Here is a 23,594-nt window from a genome sequence, read left to right as displayed (position 1 = left end):
AATTTGTTGTCCTCAAAGAAAAAGCTGCTGATTTCATCTAACTTGCAAAAGAAAAGACAGCCCACATAATAGCATTCCTCAAATGATAGCAATGGATTCATTGGACACTTAGTAGGCACTCAACCCCTCGAATAAATAAACTGAATTCATAGGAACCCCAGTAACTCTATAGGGTGGAAGCCTTGCCAAATGTTTGTATGTAGACATTATGCTCTCACAAATGACTAGATGGTGAATATTTATTTGAAAAACTTCAAGAAAGCCTGGTGCACATTGAGGCTAATGAAAGACCTTTGCTTTAAGTCAGTCTTTCCATTTACGAAAATGTTTTTACACTGGGGGCTCTGTTCAGAAGTGGAAAATTTCTTAATGGATGAATGATTTGCTGACTTAGCTGACACTATCAAATGCTTTCATAATGGGACCCATTAATAAATGTCCCCAGATGAAATGGCATTGTAAACTTAGGCTGGGATATCTGCATTTTAAACATTAGAGCAAAGATCCTTTTTTTTTTTTTCAAAATAAAACCACACATTGGTTGTACTGTTAAAATCCAAACCCAAACTGAGCTTTCAACATGTGGTTTAATTATTTAAGCTTTTTCATCCCAGGTCCTATGCTACTGAAGGGACATTAATATTAACATACCTCATAGTGGTGATTTGAGGATTAAACCATATAAACGCAATGTTTACAGAGTAGGCTTTCAACAAACATTGGTTGTTATGGTTATTATTTGCTAAGATTTTTCTTAATCAGAATATTTAACAGACAATATTATTGTGGAAACACACAACTATTATATTTCTGCCTTCAATACTGTCACATTCATTTTGATTCTACTTTTTTGGCCTCTGTATTTTACATATACATACATAAAGTACAGTGTTTAGAACTTAAAATAATTTTATTATTTATGAAAATTATGTTTCAGGTACTGCTCTGGATAATTCTCCATGCTATCTCACTTGTTCTTCACAATAAACATTAAGAATAGCTACTACAGATGGAGTATTCTCCACTGGAAATACTCAGAACCAAAAGTGTTTCAGATTTTGAATTTGTTCAGATTTTGGAATGTTGTATCACCTTGTTTCACCTCACCAAAATATCCAATTATGAATGTTTGAACATACATAATGGGCTATTTTGGTGAGGTGATACAAGTCTAGATATGAAATTCATTTATGTTTCATGTTTATTTTATACACATAGCCCCACAAATAATTTTATCCAGTATCTCTAGTGCACTGGCATTTTGACGGAGATCCTCTCTGTGAAGTCAGGTGTTGAATTTCCCACTTGTGACGTCACACTGGCACTCAAAAAGTTGGAGATTTTAGATTTTTGAATTAGCAGTGGCTCAACCTGTATTACTACGCTACTTTTTCAGATGAAAAGACTGAGAGTCCAAGACAAAATAACTTTTTCAAAACAGCTGTCGGTGGAGGAATCAGTGACTATACCCAGCAGTTAGTTCCACAGGATCCTAATCCCTGTGCTTGAAATATTTAATGCTGTTCTTTTTTTTTTTTATAAAATTCAATTGTAGCATACTTTGTAAAATGTTTTAATTTTTAAAAACTTGATAGATTTTTATTGGTCATGGTTTTATTTTATGTTTGCACTATCCTGGCTCAGGTATTGTACCCTTGGGAGGGTAGGAGGTCAGGCCATCTGGGGTGGAGGGGGAAGACAGTGAGCCCTGCAGGTATTTCAGCAGAAAGCACATTAGATGTACACAGAACCAAGAAAGTAAGGTGTTTCAACTCATCCATCTGCTTCCAAACAAAGGCTTATTTTGTTGATTGATTGGAATGAAACTTTGCAATAAGTCACACAGTTATTCTTGTGCTTAATGACAGAAAGCTTGATTTCATTTTCTTTATTATTGGAATTGGCTTTCTTGTGACACTGCAGGTACCCCTTTAGTAACTGCTCCATGGTGTTGTCTATGGGGCATTCTAGTTTTCATCTAGAGGGCTCTTGGCAGGGAGGAGTAGCACTTCATAGACGATAATAAGGGCCCCCGAAGTTTCCAGCCCTTGCTGAAAACACCACCTGCTGAAGGAAGGTTGCAGGTTTGGAATGAAGAGTTTCATGTCTGTCCCGGCACTGTGATTGATGACACTTTAAATATTTGAGAATAATATAGAAAGGAATTAATTAGAAATGGTTGGGTTATTAAGTTAGTGTTAGCACTTAATGATATTATAGAGATGTTTCTGTACGTTTCAACTATAAATTGAGTAACTGCCAATATACATGAATAAAGCAAAATTGTCTAAATATTTCCAGCATGATCAATGGCTCAAATAAAATACACTTAACTCACATTCTCACAGTACCAAATATGAATCTGTCATGGCACATAACCATGTTGCTGTACAGTATTTATGTGCTGGTCTCTAACTGCCTGTGAATTCTTCTGAGGCAGATGCATCCCACCCCCCAATTTTTGTACCCTAAAAGGCTGTGTAATATCTGGCTTATATTATGCACTGAAGAAAATTTCCTGAGTATATGCACAAAAGAATAAATAATTAATTAAAAATGTTTTCCTGGATGCTTATTATATGCCTCATATTATGATACATGATACAAAAATGAGTGTTTGCCTGCCCCTTAAGTCTGAGGAGGAGGCAACATGAATAATTGGACTGTATGGTGGCAAGTGGCAAGAGACAAGTGTGACTACAGGGCATTGAGAGTGGCTGTGGTGGTCCTTACAAGGAAGAATTTCACAAAGGAGCTCAGCTTACTCTCTAGGTAGAAGTGGAAAGAGGAGGTTGTGATAAGTAAGCAGGTTTAGATGGTGGAATAATTTGAGATGAAATCTTATATATCACTGTATTTAAGGAACAAAGTTAGTTTGATATTATTGGATTTATTTTAATATACTTTGGTTATAAGTGTCTTGGTGTTATGTAATATATCAATCATTACAATGAAGAGCACAATTAATTTATATCTCTTTTATTTCCCTTTTAAATTATAGTTCCAGTTACAGATGTTTGACATCATTTGCTCCACATCATGGGCCAGTAGGGACAAATGCTGTGAACTTCCAGGCCTGGTAAGAATTCTTCATCTCTATTGAAATTTTTAAAAATGATATTCAATTTTTTTCTGAAAATGAGATGCTATTTCACAATTCTTATAAATAATTCATTGTGATGATAATCAAAATTAGGAAGAGGTTAAGGAGGAGACAAATAAAAACAAGAAATCAACAAGATGACAACAACATGGTGTGACCTGCACAATCTGGGGATGCCATTGACACATGGTCCAGATGGCACCACATTTACTAGTTCACAGAGCCCTTCCTATCTCAATTTTTTCATAGCATCCCAAGTCAAGGGAAATATTTGACAGTGCATTTATGAAATAATGAGGTCCAAACATCTTACTAAGAATTTCTTAACAACTCAATATTCATAAAAATACATATGAATTGAAAATTGATAGTTGTATTTTATTCTTAAATAACTATAATTGTTTACTCATGGGATGAGTGTATCTACTGAGGATTCCAGTAGCTTTCTATCTTGGAAACAGGTAAAACATTTCCCTCCCTGCTTCTTTCACATTATTTTCTCCCATGGTACTTGCTTTTCATCATAGCAACTGCTAAAATATCCAGTAAATATGGAATACAAAAAAGTGTTTGAAATATACTCTTGAAACCATGAACTACCTTGAGCTAGTCAATCACATGAAGTCCAATGGGTACCAAATATTGCTGTGTTTCTCTTGAATTTTTTAAAACACTCACTGTGTCCCTATGAGCTTAATACAGTACCCAGAGCATCCTGACATACCTTTGTAGAACTGTAGTCATAATCTATATAACCCCTGTAATGTTATTAGTAAACTAAACCATTTTTCATTATTCATATAAAGGGACATATTTGCATATATAAAACAAAAAAATATATTTGTATCTTAGTATCCTCAGGATAAATGAGCTAGAATGAATGACCCTATGTGGTTGGACATAGGGTCATAGATGTGTCCTAATAATTAAACATGCAGAATGAACATGGATAGGCCTTCATGAAATCTAAGATTCTATTTTATAAGATTATACACCAGATCACATGTATTTCAGGGAATAAACTCATGGTAACCTGTGTTTAATAGGATTATATAACTCCTTCATCAAAATAAATTTTTAATAAACTCTAGTGAGGAATTAAATTAGACACCTTGATGTTATGCTTAAGTGCAGATTGGAAATCGGAAGAAGAAGCATTCAGAATCTAACGGAGTTTCAAGCAAAAATTAGATCGCCGCTTCTCCCAGGAAGGACTAGCCCTTACTGTTTCCCCCGCCCCCCCGACTTCTATCGCTGAAGATGTATAAATTGCATAGTAGGAAAACACGGGTGGAAGTGTGGTCAGTAGTAATGGCAGAACCATCACAGAATGGACCCCAGTGTCCTGCTGGTTGCCTTATTTTGGTGATATTTCAGGAGAGTTAATCTTGTACTTTAGTCTGACTGACCAGTTATCAGGCTGGAGGTGCTTAGCAGGAGGTAGAACTGAAATCTTTGACTATAGTCAACCATTTAGAAAAAAAGTGTATTCAGCATACACAGGCCATTTGTTCAACATTTTTGTGTTTCTGTCGTGAATATTTTAGAGACTCAGATTATTTTCGGTCGGTAATTTAACTATCACCTGCGATGTACTCTCTTCTAACCTTACTGCCCCAAAGTCTTAAATAATGAAGCTCATTTTCTCGATATCTAAAGGGACTGATGGACTTTGCGAAGTTCTATAGTTTCTTATCCTGGTGCTAAGTTCATTTTGATGACTGCTCCAAAAAGGATATTGACCAGTTGTTCAATAGCTGTTCCCAGGGGCTCTGTCTTTCTCTACACTTTCTTGCCCTGTGACACAACAGCATAGATTAGTGAGCCTGACATCACTAATTTATCTTGTTGTGTCACAGGGCAAGAAAATTCTCCAAGAGAGAAGAAAAATGGCTGCCTCTCCCAAAGATTGAGGTCAATGTCATGTTTTTCTTATCTTTAGCCACAGAATGTAAGCAGTTGATGAAATTGTCACAGGGAATCGATGGTGTGTTTAAACACTGTTTTAATATTATTTTATTTCTTTGTTTGGTTTAGTACAGATGTGGCTGTTTTGATTGAGTTTTCCAACAAGTTTTCTTTTATCCTTTCAAGTGGAAAAATAGTGTAGCTTAACAGAAGTTTTCAGGACCTTTAGTTCATAAAGTACTGTTACTCCAAATGAATTAAATAGTACCAGGAATAGTTTGTACCCACTTCTAACTCACTATCTTCCCTTGGATTCTCAATCCAGCTTTAGAAACTCCTTTGCTGTGGTGATTGTCGATGATTCATTAGGCCCTCATGCTGTTTTCTTTACAGAAAAGGTGTGATTACTGCCTTTTTGGCCAAATGTTCACTTAAAAATTTTTTTTTAAATGTCTTAAAGTGTTTTCTTTGGGTTAGCAAAGCCATTTGTTTAGACTGTCTTGTTAACAACTGTGCTATCTATTTTCTTCTCAGAGGGATGATGAGTCCTGCCCAGACCTCCCACATTCCTGCTCCTGTTCTGAAACCAACGAAGTGGCTCTGGGACCGGCTGGGCCACCAGTAAGTCATTCTAGTTTGGCCTCATTCTAGTTTTGCTGACTGTTGTACTAAATGACTTTTTTCCAACTTAATCACTTGAGTAAGCTGAGGTACAGAGGTGTTTAGTAACTCAGCTAAAGAACACAGCTAGGAGAAGCTGGACTTCAAATCCAAGTCTCTGTGACTGTTCAGCATCTTTCCTTTAAGCTATTGTGGCTTATCATTAGTATGAGTATTTCAGTTCTTGGTCCTCTCCTCGTAACCTGTAGAATTTGCATACTCTCCCTTTGCCCATTTGGTCTCAAAATTTATATGTGAAGGGATGATTTTTCATTCACCAGGAAATATACCCATCTGAGACAAAGTTCCTACTGTAATAAACTTCCTACAGAAAGAAAGGAAAGAAGGAGAGAGAAAACATTTTTGTAAAATAGAAAATGTAAATAATTGCACTCTCTAGGTCTTTGAATGTACTATGATAAACTTTTTGGATAAACTTTTTGTATTATGTGTAATACTCATGATATTTCTTATCTGCTAAACTGGGATTATTGGTGTTTCTTAAGATAAGATTGGTCTAGCTGCTCTGTGGTCAGGAAATGGCAAAGTATTAAGGCAGAAAGACATAGATAATATGGAAAAGATGCATGAGAAAATGAAGAAACCCAGACCTTGCAGGAGAATGTGCTCATGCGTGGCCTGCCCTTGCATGTTGAGTGCCAGAGGTGGCCTGGCACAGTCAGCTCATGTGCAGCAGGTAGCCCACACTGGCAGCTGGCTTGCAGCATGCAGATTCCCTCTAAGGTGGCTACACCAACATAATTTTCCTGAATTGAGCAAAAAGGAAGAGATCCTGCTGAATGCATCTGAAATATATCTCAAAATTCCTCCTATATCTCTGGCACAAAGAACATTTTTTTTTTAACTCTGGATGTAGAAACCAAGCACTGTTTTGTTTTAAAGACTCTCAAAGAAGTAGAGTAATGGTAGAAGCATTAAACTTAAACAATAAGTCCTTGAACCACCTGTATTCCTGTTTTCTCAAGTATAAAATAATACCCACCTCTTTAACTGGTTTTATGAGAAATACACTAGACAATGTGTATGTATGTACTCTGCGCATTATAAAATGTTAATCAAATGTAAAGTATTGTGTTTAATCTGGAAATGAAAACAAATATTTATTTTCAACTCTGTGCCAAATTTTCCTTCAGACTTCAGGACAATATAAAGCAATATTATGTTACGATTTATTAGACATAATATTTATTAGAATCTATAGACTCTCCAACATGACAGTGTGGGAATCAATAAGTATTACGCACACTAAAATATGAAAAGTGCTGGATGCTTTTCTTTAGAATATTAGAAGTTTACTAATTTGTGGCCAAAATTTGTTTATCACACCTATGTATATGCCAGAGAATACTTTTTTCCCCCCCGCAGAGAAAATCCTCATGTATTTTTACTGTATGAAGGCAGGGTTATATGGTTTGGTCAATTTTTCTGTGAACCTAAGAAATGAAGTATATTTTAAAATAACTCCATAGACACTTTTGTACCCACCTCCAAGATTGATCATTTTGCCTTTGTTTAGCTCACTCTGTGGTTTCAGGTTGCAATAAGTTACCTATGCATCTAAGACCTTAGCCCATTCCTTCTCTTCCCACCTCCCTTTTCTTTCCTTCCCTGAGAGTTGACAGTTTCATTACTATATGTTTTTGTGTTCCTACTATATAAGTATGCATTCCTAAAGTATATCACACGTTATAGTAACATGTTTGAGATTTATGTAAATGTTATCAGGGTGTGCTTTTTGCACCTGCTTCTTTTCACCTAAAATATGTATTTGAAATTTATCTTGGTCAATATTTACCATTTAGTTCATTGGTTTAAACTGCTGTAAGGCATTCCACTCTATAAACTCCATTTTATTGACTCATTACAGTGGAATATTTTCTTACAGCAAACATGGTTACAGTGGGCATGTTTGTAGATCTTGCACACATATGAGTATTCTGGAAAGAGCATTTAGACTCGGGCTTGCTGGAGAATAAGAAGGATGCATCTTCAACCTTGTGAAGAAGCCCCTAATGGCTCTTCCAGGGCTGTCCCAACCTCCCTCTCAGAGGCTCCTTGATAGAGATCTGGATTCCCTGCATCCTCACGAGCTCTGGCTGGTGTTGTCAGAGAAGAATTTTTCTTATTTCCTATGTTACTATTATTTTAAATGTGACTGTCCCTCAGTGCTAATGAGATTGAGAAATTTTCCATTAGTCTACAAACCATTTAAATTTCTTCTTTTACAGATATCTACTTAAAACGCTTTTGGTTTTCTGATGTTCTATATTGTTATTTCCCAATGAAAGATAATTTTTTAAGTATTCTGAATACAAATTTTCTATTAAAGATAGGGTTTACAAATATCTTTTCCAGATCTGTGATGTGCTTGTTGCTGATTATGGAAATTTGTATTCTGTACACATTTTAATTCTAATGTGGGGAAATTTAATATTGCTGTGAGTTATTGTGTTTATATTTTTCTTTATCCCTTCTTTTACCTGTAATTTCTCTAGAAGTATTTTTCTTAAATTTCCAGTCATGTGGGATTTTTGATATCCAGTTTATATTGACATTTTTTGCATTTGATTAGGAAAGTCAGTCTCTATAATTAATACCAATGCTTTGATATGTGTTGATATTTGCCATGTGTCAAATTTTTTAGAACTTTCGTCAAGTTTTGCAGATGTTTCATGTGTGCTTTAAAAGGGTATGTGTTTTCTAATTGTGGAGTTTGGAATTCTATAGAAAAATCTAGTAGATCCAATTGTTGGGTTATTCAAGTCTTTAACTGTATGAATTCTTTATGTTGCTGGGAGAGATGTTTTAGCAATTCCAACTCCGATTGTTATTTTGTCAAATTCTCTTGTATTTGGCATTATATGTCCCGAGGCTGTGTTAACACGTCAAGAAATTTTCTATTATCTGCATAATGACTTATTATGTAAATTGTTGTGTAATGAACCCTTTAGATGTAGCTATGCTTCTTGCCCCAATTCCATTTGTTTAATATTAATATAGTTTCAATATTTGTATTTGGTATTACTTTTCTGGTATATATCTCTTTATCCTCTTAGTTACAGCACTTCCATGCTTTCATATTTTAGACCTTTCTAAATAAGATATGCCAAATTTTACTTTTAATTTGGTCTTACGATCTTTCTTTTAAAGTTTAGTCCATTCTATTGTTTTTGATAATTATTTGGATTTATATTCACACCAAATATTTGCTTTCTGTTTGTCATACATATGTGTACGTATAATGTGTAAATACATATATGTGACAAACATAAATAATTGGCATTTTATATACTTTTTAAAAATTATTCTTTTTCTTTACACTCCACTAAATTATAAAATTATGTTATATCTGTAATATTTATTGTTTGCCTAGAAATCTTGGCAGAAGTACTTAATCAGTTTAAAAGAATATTTTAGCTTCTTTTAAATCAATATGATATCCTTGGAATTCTTTCACCTTGGATCATCCTTTCTGTAATTTATATTGTTTTGCTATCCATTATTTTAGTGATGTCTTCATATTGTTTTGCTATCCAGTATTTTAGTATTATTATCATAATTAGACATCTAAATTATTATTATTACTTATTACAAATTAATATTTATTAAGACTTGCCTACATTATTTGATATTTCTTACAATTTCTTCCAGTATCATTTTTTTTATCTCACTTATCTCATTTGAATCTTCCTTCAGAAAGAAACTATTGGTAGTAAATTCTTAGTTTTGTTCACCTGAATTGTTTTTGTTTGTTTCTGACAGCATCTGGGATGTTGTCAACAGACAGTTTGATGGTTATTACAGATTTTGCTCTGTTCCCATCACAACTGTAGAAAGAACATCTGACCATTCACCTGACAGTCACCCATTGTTTTTTCCAACTCATGCATAGCATATCCTTTTAAATTTCTCATTTTAGAAAAAGCATTTCCCATTCAGCTCTTCCCTGACCAATCATGGACCCAAGTTCACATTTCAGTGCCTTGTGTGGGCTCTAAAACACAGCTCTGCTGCATGCCTGGGCATTCTTCTCTATCCTCCCCAAGGGCAGTCTCAGTGCTCATGTTTGCTATAGTTTTTTTTTTATTTCTTCTCTACTCCTGGATCTTAAGAATTCAGTTCTTAATTATAATAATGCATATTTTATTTTAACAGTGTTAAATAATAAGCATCTGTAGCTTGAGGGGTTTCAAGTGTTTTTTCTTTGTACTACTGCTGCAACCAGTTGTAAAATATTTATGACCTTAGAGTCAAATGAGAAAGTAGCAACATTGAAGTGAAAGAGAAAGTTTGGACTCTGAATTGAGAAAAAAAAATTATAAAATAAGAGAAAAGCTAGTGAAGCTTTCAGATATTTTGATTAAAGAATAATAAATTCTTTAAGATAGGATATAAATAATATTTAATAAATTTCATCTGATGAATTGAACATGGTTTGATTATGTTCTCACTTAAGAATTCAAACAGTAGTATAATGTTCCCATTAAACCATAAGTTAGGAGTATAAGAAGGTCCCTGGTTTTGAGAAATGATACCTCTGGCATAAATATCTGGGAGATAGTCACATTTGGACAAAACCTTCAGATCAAACCAACCAGTTAAGATGCAGAATTTAAGAGTTGTGATAAATGAGTATGTTAACTGGCATATATTTTACTGCAAGGAACAGAAATTTTGATTAATGTAGTGATATAACAAGATTGATAATAAGGCATTTATCATTTGTTCAACAAAATTTCAGAGGTAAACGATCCCAAGACAAATGACATTCCTCACCTTCTTCAAGGACCTGGGGTGTGCCAGCTTCCACATTGCTTGCCTAGGCTCTGTTTCTTGGTCCAGTTGGTCAAAGCTATTGAACATGACCATCCTTCTACTTGCAGAGAAAAGCTGGGAAAACAAATGTCTGCCTTTTTTTTTAGTCTTTCTAGAAGCAGGCATAAAAGGGAAGAGAGAGTCAGGAAAGGTTCCTCCATAGCCAGCTGACAGTATGTGATACTGAGTAAAAACCTTTACCACATAAATAAGAGGCATGTGTCTACACAACACAAATACATGTGTATATGCTCATATGTGTATCTCATATGTAAACACAGGTGTAGTGTTCGGATATATGAAAAATTTCTACACATTAAAAAGAAAAAAAATCAGGTAACCCAATAAAAAATTGCCAACTGTATAAGCAGGTAGTCACTGTGAGTATAAAATGCAAATGGAAAAACTTATTAAAACATATGTAATCAGTAGAATTCTGGGAAGTGAAAATTAAAACAGGAATAAGATATTTTTTTACCAATTAGGTTGGTAAAAATGTAAAGTTTGTTACTCTCCAGTGTTGGTTAAAATTTAAGGAAACAGGGATCCCCTTAAACTATCAGTAGATGCATAAACTAGCACAGCTATTTTTGAGTACAGTTTAATAATATATCTTCATATTCATCACATTTCACCTACAATTTTATTTCTTCTTCTAAGAAACATGAACATTTTTACTTAAGGGATAGATGAGGATGTTAACTGAAACATTGTTTAAATAATAAAAAGTTTTGGGGGAGGGAAACTATATAACTCAAATAATAAAATAATGGCTAGATAAACTATTACATGTTTAACATTTGGATAATGTTATACATTGGTTATATACAATAGTTAAGAAGAATGAGTTAATATTTATATGATATAATGCAGAAAAAAATCTCTAAAACATATTTAGTTAAAAAATTCAGACCTATATGAAAAGAATGGCATTACATGTTTAAATTATATACACCAAATAATACCACAATAATGCTATAGGCAGCATTTGCTATAGGTACATATACACATACATATAATGCAGTTCTTTATATTAAACACCTTGAAGATGAGCAACCAAATGATGTTGATGAGGGAGTGGACTTAAGTGGTTGAAAAGAACAGAAAGAATCTTGAAATCACCTAAAGCAGGGTATTCCCAGGCAGCTTGGGTGTTCTGCTGATGGTGTACAGAACCATATTTAGTAATCTTGGATGTTGCATGAAATACATTGGAATCACACAGAGTGAAAGTTATCTTGTCTTAAATGACTTGTCAATCCTCCTGCTCGAGTAAAAAGAGAAATTCTATCTGGTTTTACATAGGTCTTTTAATACAGTTACTTCCCTTTTATCAAACAGCAAATTCTTAGCTCAGACTTCAATAGGAGAAAAATCTAGCTCAATTTAATAATACCATTTATACTATATTTATTTTTAAAGTGACCCATGTTTATAAAGTGATTCTTTTTTCCATTTACTGTAATGCCATATTTGATTTTAAAATAGATTTATTAAATGCAATAGTCAATGAAAATATTCAGAGACTATGTATACATATTTATTCATATGTTTAGACACATATAAGCATATATCCAAATAATATACACACATATTACATATGTAGATATGTATCTACAGAAAACTGGTAAACAGTTCAGGTGGTCCATTAATATGTCAGAAATCTTGGAGCAACTTCAAATGACTAATGACTAATCTTATTGTCTTTATTTTCTGTGTAAATAAAAACAATATTATGGTTACTTTCATAGGCTTTTTGCAACTTAATTGAAGAATTTAATCTGAAAGTTATAGTGTAAAACCTACATACATAATTTTAGACCAACAAATATCTTATTATTTTTATTCACGAGTAACAGTAGTCTCATATAAGCATTAAATAAATAGACCTATAATTTTTTCAGGATTTACAAGGATTTGGCATAGAAAGTTTCCTCAAACTATGAAATCATCCACAGGGAGGGCTGGAGCTGGGTGGCAGAGCTCCAGTTACAGAGCATGATGAACATATACCAGTACACAATGTGTGGGCTTTATATAAAATAATAATGACATAATCCGATATTATGAAGAAAAATGAATGAAATGTACTGTTTTGAGATTTGTCTTTGAGCTAATACTTAACATCTGTTTGCCAGGGTGGTCCAGGACTCCGAGGACCAAAGGGCCAACAAGGTGAACAGGGCCCAAAGGTAATATGCACTCTCTGTCTCTTTCTTCCTCCCTCTCTCCCTTCTCCACCTGCCTCAACTAGTTATTGTTTGGAGTTAAGTCTGGCCTAATTTATCTTTGTGATCTATATGAAAGTTGCATCTAGTCCTTTCTTTTTTATTTTGTAAGTCTCATGCTTTTTAATAAAAGTATTTAGTAATTCAGCCAAAGAACAATCTCTGGGTCAGAAATAAGAGTTAATGTTCTGAGTGGTTTAATCTGCAAGGAAGTTTTCTCTCTCTGGAACATTTTTGTCTTCATCCGTCTATAACAAAAATGTATCTTAAGAGGAGTTGTGCAGAATCACAGCTTGACATCAGTCCCTTCCAGGTAATTTCTCAGATTTTATACTCTTCCTCTTCCTTTACCACTGTATATATCAAATATACAGCTTTGTTTTCCATTCTTACTGCTCAAGGCCACTAAGTGTGGTGGTTTAGGTTGTACACTGTACAAAAGCGCCAACCAAATAGACCAGGCCATGCCAAGCCATGTCAAGAAGCATGTTTTTCTACTTTACACAAAGGCATCCTAAGGACTGGCAGAAGCCCAGCCACTAATTGATTTCAGGCCTCATCCTTTTCTCTCTGTCTTTTGGAAAATCTTCTAACTGGTCTTATGTCTCCAGTGGCTTGACTTTCTGATTGATTCTTCACATCTGCCCCCAGATTAATCTCCCTTAAGTCTATGCTGGATCTTATCATGCTCTTTAAAAACCTGCAGAGATGTGCTATATTGTCTTGAAGATACAATGCACCCTCTTTGGCATGATATTGAAGGTTCTTTGTAATTTGACTTCCCATCTCATTTTCATGATGCTATTCCATATGCTTTCTTCTCCATCCATCTTGCTTGATTTACTGTTTCAATGTGGTAACTTATTAAATTTATATAACATTTACTCATAGAGAAAAGAACACTACAAATTTTTTTATTGTCAATTGGAAACAGATGAAGCAGGGGAAAATGTGGGGATAAATCAGAAATAAATAAAGTTGAACGTAATTAATCAGGTCCTACCCAATTGAAAGCTCAGATCATAAGATGTTTCCCTTTTTTTTTTCATCTTCTGGGATAGACTGATGTCTTTCCATAAACTCCATCGCTAATAGCACTGTAAGAAAGGCCCATGGTTGGAGGCCTCTTTTCAAAAGGATGCTGGTTGGTCCTCCTCTGCTGCACCTGCAAGCAAGGCCTGTGAACTCTTGTGGATTCTGGTTCCCTCCTCCCAACACGTCTGTCAGCCCGATTTCTTTAATTTTCTAACCTCTTACTGGACAATGGTTCCAATCATGAAGATAAATGAACTTGTAGATGTTTGGTGATCCCAGACTCACCTACTTAGTCCTGTTATCCATTTCCACAGGACTGCAACTGATATGGTTTATCTCTGTATGACAATTTTGACAAATTCCAGATACTAGAATGTAGAAGGTTTTGGAAAAACTCTTATTGGACAAAGAATGATCACATGCCCACTAGTGTGGAGAGTGTTGGAACAGACTATATCTTCAATGTCAAAAGCCCCATTATGTATTCTGTTTTATATTGTTGCAGAAAATAGTAGAAATTTAGAAGCACAAAGCAACTGTGCTGATGAAACCTTTCAGTCAATTTTGTCTCATATTTTATAGAATGGATTGGACCACCTTCTTTCTGCCCCATTCTTATTCTTCATTCCTTAATAACATTCAAATGATATATTACTACACTATTATAAATATTAAGTAATATTTATGTCATCTCCTCTCTCCTCCAGTCTATTTTTTTTTAATCCAGATTTATTCCTGGATTCATTCAGTGCATTCAGTGCATCCATATCCTCACCTCCCAAACAATTCTAACCAACATATGAATTCGGACCCCCTAAGGATCCTGTGAAATTGCTCTCATTAAAGTCACAAATGATCCATATGTTACCTATCTTTTGTTTCTTATGTCACTTGAGATCTGTACCATCATTGACTTGCTTGGATACCTTTCTCTGAATTTTTTCCTGCTTTGAACTTTTCTGCATCACACCATTTTTATTCTCCTCCTAATTTTAGGCTTTCCCATTTCAGATTCTTTCCCAGGCTTCTCTTCCCCTCCTTTCTACCCAATTTTTATCCAATTTTTATTTACTTTATCTTTTTCTCTATCAACATATTCTCCTTAATAACTGCAACCATAAATAGATCTTCAAGTACTACAAAATCCATTCCAGCTCAGAGCTGGCCTGACTCCTGAACCATTGGACATTTCCTGCGTTTATCTCCATACCACCTAAATATTAACTCAGTCTGCACTTATTGTTTTGTATTCTTTGTCCCGAGTCATGGATTCACTAATCTCACATGATACCCAAGTTATATATCCAAAGCAAATGAAATCAGTATGCCCCAAACATCTGCACTTCCATGTTTATTGCAGCACTATTCACAATAGGAAGGAGTGGTAATAACTCAAGTGTCCATCAGCTGGAGGAGACTATGTGGTACATAAACCATGGAATGCTAATAAACCATAAGAGTGGATAGGATCCTCTCATTAATGACAATGTAGATGGAATTCTGGAGGTCATTATGTTAAATGAAATTATCTAGGCAGTTGAGAGTAAAATCATGGTTACCAGGGGCTGGGCAGAGTATTGAGGAGATAAAGGTTGGTCAACAGCTCCTCAGTTACAATTAGGAAAAGTAAGTTCTGTTGCACAGTAGGGTAGCTATGTATAATAATACTTATACAGTTGACTGTTTTCACCACAATGAAATGATAGGTATTTGAGGAGATAGCTATGCTTACCCTGATTTGAACATTACACAGTGTTTACATGCATCAAAACATTTCATGGTACCCTTTTAATGTGTATAATTATAATGTTCCAATTAAAAAATAAGATACCCTTTATCTTGGGGGGGTCTTATTAAAAAATAGCTTTAGGTGGAGTCACTGAGATAAGGAAGAAGATGAAGTTGAGGATAAGTAGATTTTTCTGGGTCTAAGTTTATAAAGGTGGTGTAGTTTAAACCACAAGGTCCTAACTACAGAAGTAAGGGTTGCTGAAGTAGAAAAGATGTCTGATCCAGAAAATAAAGGAAATGAAATAATATTGAGCCTTGGGTCCTTTGGTGGATATTGAGGAGGTTCAGGGTGAGGGCAGAATCAGGATGAGGAAGACAACAGGTAGGCACAAAATCCTTTGTGGAGAGGAGTGTCCTGAGGGGACTTGACAGGGGTGAGGTGGAGAGGGTGCAGCTCCTCTGCTTCACCTGGAAGGCTGAACCTTCACAGCCCAGGAGGCTGGTCTTGAAGCTCTTACCTCTGTGGAGTTTGTTATGGAGTGTGGAGGGTCTGGTTACTCACATCATAATTATGCCATAATTGGCACAGCATTCTCCTTTGTGGAAGCAAATAAATAAATAAACAAAATGGCAGCAGCCCCTTGTGTTTATTCTTATGGTGTGCTGATGATCTTTTCCCTGGAAGGTAAATAATTTGGTCTTTGTTTTTAATATCTTGGGGAAAATTATATAGAGATAAATTATCAGTGCTATAAGTGGAAATAACCTTTTAGGTAGCAGAGGTTCTAACGTACTTCTAGGATGACTTTTCTCCCTTGCATTCTAGGGACCAGATGGCCCTCGGGGTGAAACAGGCCCTCCAGGACCTCAGGGTCCCCCTGGGCCCCAGGGACCAAGTGGTCTGTCCATTCAAGGAATGCCCGTGAGTCTTGTGCACATATTCAAATGGGTTTCATTGACATCACTCTTCCATGAAGTTATGCAGAAAGAAATTTTGCCCTCTGTCCCTTTGAAAATAATAATTGATTCAGATTTCCTTTATTAGCTATGGCTACAGTCAATTTTTTGCTCAATGATGGGGGTCTTTGAACAAACATGTGCACATACCAAGAGTACATACATCTACAAGCATTTTGTCCACAAAGGAAAATCAGGATTTAATATATGTACATTGCTTGTTTGATTAAATTCTTAGTGGATGTGATAACAACCAGAAAGTAACAAATGTTGCACAAATGTAAGCATTTGTTATTGATTTATAGTAATTGTGGATGATGATTCATGAAAGCTATTTAATTATGATCTTTATCTCAATGGGCATCAAAGTGCAATCCATTGAGAGTTTTATATTTTAGATGGTATATGTTATACAGCTGCTTTTCTTTAAAAAACTATTTTATACCATTGGAAAAAAATGTAATTCCATTAACTGATCTTCATTAATGTTACTATAGGAATCTAGATTTGAAGACTAATACTAATCTTAAATTAACATTTGAGACACAGTTTTTAACAATCTTTTTTATGTCCCCCTAGCTGAAAAGTTTTCCCCTTCAGTGTTGTTTTGCACTTTAGAAAATATTAATATGCCAATTTATATAATCATACTATTATTAATAGTAAATATTTGTTGTAGTGTTACCATCTGCCAGGTTCTGTTTTTGCTTTTCCATTCTATGTTTTTCTAGCCAAATACAGATCTCTATAGTATGAGATCTTAAAGTATAAACTACAAATCACATTGAAATATTCAACTTTCCCCTTCATGTATTTACGGTCTCAGCTTAGCCATATGGGACTGTATATTTTGTGTTGAAGCTGTTCTCCTGTATAAATGTTCAGTTCAATAGAAAGGTTTACATAGATGCTCTAGCATATATGAGAAGTGAAATATACTGTTTGGATGTTACTGTGAAAACAATTTAATATTAAAAATGTTATAACAGTGGGGGGTGCGGTGGAGAAAAGACTAAGAATTTGCTTATGTGAACTTAACTCTGCGTTCTTTTGGCTATTCAGGGGATGCCAGGTGATAAAGGAGAGAAAGGAGACACTGGCCTTCCGGGTCCACAGGTATTTTATGTTCGTAGTCTGTTGCTCTCAGCTCCAGAACTTTGGCAAGGAGGAAAGGTCGTGGCTTCTGAAGTCAGTTGTGACCTTGACAGTGGTTCCCATATCAAAGATGTTGGTTTGTGTTCATTTACATTAAGCCCTTTCTGAGAGCCACTGGATGCCCTCAATGTGAGCTCTTGTGGGGAATGTTCCTTTTTGGGGAATAACTTCTGGGTCAGAATTCTAAGTTACCAAGGGTTCCCCTTATTGCTCATAGATTTGTTTGGAGCCCTTGATCCATTTCAAGGAAGCTGGGTGCTAGGATAAGTCATGCTTTAAATCTGACTCTTCTGCCCAATTTTTCTACCTAGGGTATGCCAGGAAGTGTGGGTTCACCTGGACGTGATGGCTCACCAGGCCAGAGGGTAAGAATTTACCTAAGGTTGGTTCTTAGCAAAGGGGACTTCTCCCAAGTTGCTCTACTGCTGACATGTTCTTATGTAAGGAAGGTTTTGTTTTTGGTTTTCTCCTGTCAATTTGTATTCTACCTACTGTGCATCCATTTCCCTTCACTAAGTAAGAATGCCGTCTATGTCCATTACTTCCACCAAACTTTCCCAAATTAGCAACACCCCTTTCTAAATGCTCCCAAACTTGAACATAATTTGCAATGAACTGCATGCATTGATTTAATAGATTTTTCTAATTCTGTCAAATCTTTAAAGCACAAACCTAAAGGAAATCAACAATCATTAATTGAAATTTAAGGAATATGGTTTATAAAGAAACCTCTCTATTTATTTAGTATATTTCGATTGTCTCTTCTTTTGACCTGTTCAAGTGGATAGCAGTAAAATAAGGTATAAAATCAGGAAAGAATAAGTTAACATCCGTTTTTTGCATAGTCAGCAAGTTTGCACCAAGCCAGGCTTGAGGTTTTTGTTCTCAAAAAATACTTAGCATATTGGCAGGAAATGCAACTAAATAAGAAATTATATCATATGCTATGATAGGGTTAGGACCCTGTGGAATACAAAGAATCCATGGTTATCAATAACTAGACCAGACTTAGTGGGTCAGGAAAAGCTTCCCACAGGAGGCACCATCTAGGCTGAGACTTGATGGCAAGACAGAAGGTGGCCAGGTGGTAAGGAAAGGAAAACTTGCAAGCAGAGAAAACAGCACAGACTAGGATGGAGGTGAGAAGAAGGTGGAGCATTCCACCATTGCATATAGTTGAGTGTGGCTGGAGATGAGCTTGCATATGTTTAGATATAAGGAGTTTGTCAAGAGACAAAGCTGGAGAGGTAAACACACATTCATTTAAAGCATCTATTTTGCCAAGGATTTACATAAAACAAGTCATTAAATTTTCATCAAGGGAGGGAAGGACCATCTTCTTAATCTGCCACATGTTTACACATGTTTCAACAGCTCCACAGTTTCTAACAAGACTGAATTATAGAGAATGGCAACCACTTAGAGCCAGCAAATAACACATTTGGTGTTCACTGGGGGTTTCAGTTCAATATTCATGAGGCTAGCAAACAGTTGCAAGGAATACTCAATTAATTCTCTGCTCAAAGCCTGCCTTTAGGTCAGGGCAACTATGCTGCTCAAAAATATGGAAATTGATTTTTTTCCTATGGAAATGTAGGTATAGGCTCTTAAGTCCCTTTCCATTTTTTTAATATGAAACTTTCATTTGCCTAAAATCTCATAGTAGTCTCTGTTCATCCAATGGAATTAGCATGTAAAACATGGCTAGGTGAATGTCTAAAGAAGTCATTCTGTGAAAGTCAGATTTATGTAGGGCTTTTGCACATGTGGAGGGAGTGTCTAGAAATATTTATACACCCTGGCACGGAGTTTTAGTTAAGATCCTGTGTGGTTACACACCTAGATTCCTTCGTGGTTCCTGAAGGTCTGAAAACGGCAAGTCCAAAGATTTGGTTGAGTGAGTTTATTTGATTTATCTATGCGTAGAGCACAGTGTTGGCAAAGAACTCCCAAATTAAACATGTTAGATTGGTGTTTGAATCATTTGGTTTTAGAATTCTTTCTTTTAAAATCAATATACCAACACAGAGTTCTTATAAATATTTTGCTATTCCTCCAAACATGTTGTGTTCTCCTATAGGATTAAAGTCTTAGAGCTGTAATAAAGTGATAAGATATCTTGGATTTTATTTTCCTCTCTCCCTCAATCTAGAAATAAAACTTTGAGGGTGTGTCTAATTTCTACTTTGAATACTTGGATAGGAATGGGCTTCCTTTTAAAATATGGTTTTCAGAGGATATTCATTTATTATAGGGCCACATTTAAAATAAAAAGATTGCATAAATCTGGTGGTTATTGTTTTAGAAAAGATATTTGAGGGCAACACCATTCTGGTACACATCTTGAGGGGATGCCATCCACACAAAATGGAAGGCTGGAAATGTACAACAGACAGCTCTGCCTGGACCACACATAGTTTTCAATTAGCCATATCTTAACTGATACACATATAATCTTAACTATAACGTGCCATTGACTACACTCAGTCTGCAAAGAGTTGCTCATTATTGACTGCAGAGAATAGTGAAAAGGAGATAATTTCAATAGTTAAAGGAAATAATTTGCAGACCAACTACCTGGAGGAGATGGGAGGATGGGGTTGGGTGTAGAGCATGACTGTTCCCCTGGGCCAGAAAAACAAATGGGTCTTCTCACGGATTCTAAAGAAGAAATGAGGGAAGGCTGTATGAAAACACTCTTATTCAGTCTTGTTTAGTCAAGTGATTAGAGGGCTTAAGTATAGTAAAATTCGAAAACAATAAGATAGATACTGAGGTGAGGTTGTAAGGCAGAAGGCGTGGGGCCAACTTTAATGGGGGTGAACAGAGCTAAGATGAGAACCACCACAGAAGACATGCTCTGCTGAAGGGACAGGTCTCCCTGATCAGGCTGCTAAGAGTGCTAAGAACAAACACCTCAGGATTACTCATGCTCTGCCTTAGGCCTCTAAGCCCAATGGCAGGAACTGTGGCATAGCACAGACTGAGCACTAGCAGAATGATGAGTCTTGCTTCTGCAAAGCACCTTCCAGAAAATTTCCAAGGAAGGCTTTCTCCAGGAAATAAGGAAGCAAAGCTGTTTTTCCCCCTTCACTGTCAGAACTGAGATCACTGAGCAGTACTTCATTTCCCTTGATCCTGTGTGAGCAAAGCCTACTCTAGGCACAGAAGGAAGGAGCTGCAAAGGACGCTTGGTGACATCCAGTGAGTGCTTCTTCTGCTCCTTGGAGAGTCACCAAGGGAGGGTCTGCACTGGCAGTGGTGGCAGGCCACTATTCCTTACTGCACAATCTTTCTTTTTTAATCTTTTCCTTCTCTTGTTAATGGCAAGAACTCAGGGGCAAAGCCTGGCACCATCACCCTGAGTGTTAACTCGGGAAAAGTGAGCACCTCTTTTCTGAAGCCGGTGCCAGTGTTCCACCGGAATTTACCTGAAAGATGGGAGATCTTAGCAAGTAATAAGAGAAGGTGAAACATCTCCTCTTTGAATGTTTCTAGCTGATTCTGGTTTTTCCCAAGGGGGATCTTGGATTCTAAGAGGCAGCTCTTATTCAACTCGGCCTGAGGCCATAAGCAAGTCCAGCCCAAGCTGGACCTCTTCACCCAACAAATTTCCGCCTCTGGCTGGGAAGCCAAAAGACCACTGTGCAGGCCACACTGAACAACAAAGCACGTTCACACTTAACTTCTAAATGCAGTTCTGTGTCCAGGGTTCATTCCCAGTTATTGCAACTAAAACCATTCTGGTCTTATCTTTCTTTTCTGCTGTAAATCTTGTCATTTCCCTCTTCTCTCCTTTCTCTCTCTTGGTGTCTGTGAGCTCGGGGCCTCTCTTACGATTTCTGAGTTCTTCTGGTATATGTTGGACTTTGTAGCCTCCACCTTAGACATCCAGATGGTCCTTAGGGAAACCAGAAAGAACAGACAACATGATCGATTGAACGATCAATCAATAGATAACTGTAAAAAAAATAAAAATAAAAACCAACTGCCTTTCTACTTCTGAGGGTTACTACCAATTATCTGGCCAGTAATCCCAATAGGTGCTTTAAAATCATGTTTAATTTCCAATTCCTGAAATTTCTTTATGAAGTCAGAGAGAGGAGAAATAGAAGTCATAAAGAGATTTGTTTTTATAGCATCTGGAAGGCACTCGTACAGTATGGCCTTTGTGTATATCAAACCCACATAATTAGCAAGCATGTTTCAAGTGTCTTTTCAAGGCAGAATCCAAGAAAATATTTTAGAAAACCAAAATATTGTACTGGAAGGCATAGGATGCTAGCTTCTAACTTACAAGTAAGCTTAGTTCGGGTGCTTCTTTGCCCCCAGGTTACTGCTCCCTGCATACCTATGCCATAACCACAGCCTGCCTTCCTCATCTATAAAAGATGAAATACTGTGGAAAGTATTCTGCATCTGGATGCTGCTGAACCCATGAGGTTACCGAGGAGCAGGATGGTCCTGTGGGGAATGGCATAGACTTCACTCCTAGCCAGTCCTGGGCTTAAACTCTGGCTCATGACACTGGACTAGTTACTTACTGTTTCCAAGACACTTTCCTTGGTTGTAAACAGAAAAATATAATATTTGACTATATAGGGTTGTTGCGAAGATTAATTTATATAAAGCATTTCCACATGAAATGTTATTTTAGGTATGTTAATAGTGTTCACTATTTTTAAGGTAAACCTAGTGAGCCAGAACATTTTTTAATGCCTATACTTGATATATTAAGTGGCTTTAGAAGTTTGTAAAAAAAAAAAATGTCTAAAAAATGCAAGTTTGGTTTTCTAAAATATTTTCTTGGATTCTGCCTTGAAAAGACACTTGAAACATGCTTGCTAATTATGTGGGTATGATATACACAAAGGCCATATTGTACTGAATGTCCCATTACATTAAAAGTGAGAAGGACTTAAAGTGTACTTGAGAAATTGAGCCTGAGTCAACTATTTGGATTTTATTCCTATCATAAGTGTTAGGCAATAATGAGAGATTCTTCTACAGGATATTTTGTGAAATACTGAGATTCGTGATTATTATCCCCTTGAGTGTCTTCCTCCTTCAGAAAAGGAAATGTAAGATTCTATCATGAAACTTGTGAAAATGATTTGATTTTTTTTTCCTTTGTGAGTCTAGATGGATTTTTTATAAAATCCCAGGAAAAAATCCATTCAGTCACAGCAGTGGTAATAGTATATTCAATTGGGACTTGACAGATTATTTTAATAAAAACAGCTGCAACCATAGCCATTAAGTATTGAATATGTGAAAGTGCTTTGCAAGAGTCATGTTCATTGATGCTCAGGATAACCACAAACACTAGGCACTGTTATCCTCACTTTACAGACAAAGAACCTGAAACTCACAAAGTTGAAGGAACTGGAATGCTAGGAAGTGTCAGACTTCTAACACCACACTCTTCCACAAAATAATTTTTTTTTACTTAAGTAGAAATTGATGCTTCACCAATAGAAACACAGTTCTTTGATCACTGTACCTTTACCTAGATAGGAGCAAATCCGTGCACATCTTAGAAGGGCACAGCTCCTAGAGCCTTTAGTTCCATGTTCTTACTAGCTTTAGAGATACTTCTACTGCAACTAGAGATGAAAAAAGGAGAAACCACCACAGACATAACAGAAATTCAGAAGGTCATTAGGGACTATTTTGAAAACTTATACTCTAACAAATTGGAAAACCTAGAGGAAATGGATATACACGACCTGCCAAAATTGAGTTGAGAAGACATAGAAAACCTAATCAGACCAATAACTAGCAGTGAGATAGAAGCAGTAATAAAAAGCCTTTCAAAAAAGTAAAAACCCAGGACCAGATGTATTCTCAGCTGAATTCTACCAGACTTTTAAATAAGAACTAATGCCAGTGCTCCTGATTATTCCGTGAAATAGAAAAGGATGGAAGATTTCTAAAATCTTTCTTTGAAGCCAGGAAACCCTCCTCCCAAACACATCAAG

At 35.9% G+C, this 23,594-nt stretch overlaps 1 protein-coding gene across 4 annotated transcripts in view; it reads left to right on the top strand.

The window, feature by feature from the left end:
* Col14a1 (collagen type XIV alpha 1 chain) overlaps positions 1–23,594 on the top strand; it is a 198,769-nt gene that overhangs the window by 134,095 nt on the left and 41,080 nt on the right. For all 4 annotated transcript variants that reach the window (XM_071602156.1, XM_071602155.1, XM_071602157.1 and 1 more), the window contains exons 35-40: positions 3,002–3,079; positions 5,546–5,632; positions 12,646–12,699; positions 16,328–16,423; positions 17,521–17,574; positions 17,925–17,978. In XM_071602156.1, coding sequence (XP_071458257.1) covers positions 3,002–3,079; positions 5,546–5,632; positions 12,646–12,699; positions 16,328–16,423; positions 17,521–17,574; positions 17,925–17,978 — 423 coding nt within the window. The remainder of the gene's footprint in view (positions 1–3,001; positions 3,080–5,545; positions 5,633–12,645; positions 12,700–16,327; positions 16,424–17,520; positions 17,575–17,924; positions 17,979–23,594) is intronic.

The sequence above is a fragment of the Marmota flaviventris genome, chromosome 15 (genome assembly GCF_047511675.1).
Source record: "Marmota flaviventris isolate mMarFla1 chromosome 15, mMarFla1.hap1, whole genome shotgun sequence".
NCBI classification, from domain to species: Eukaryota; Metazoa; Chordata; class Mammalia; order Rodentia; family Sciuridae; genus Marmota; species Marmota flaviventris.
The sequence above is the reverse complement of the archived record's forward strand: the minus strand, read 5'-3'. Positions and strand labels throughout refer to the sequence as shown.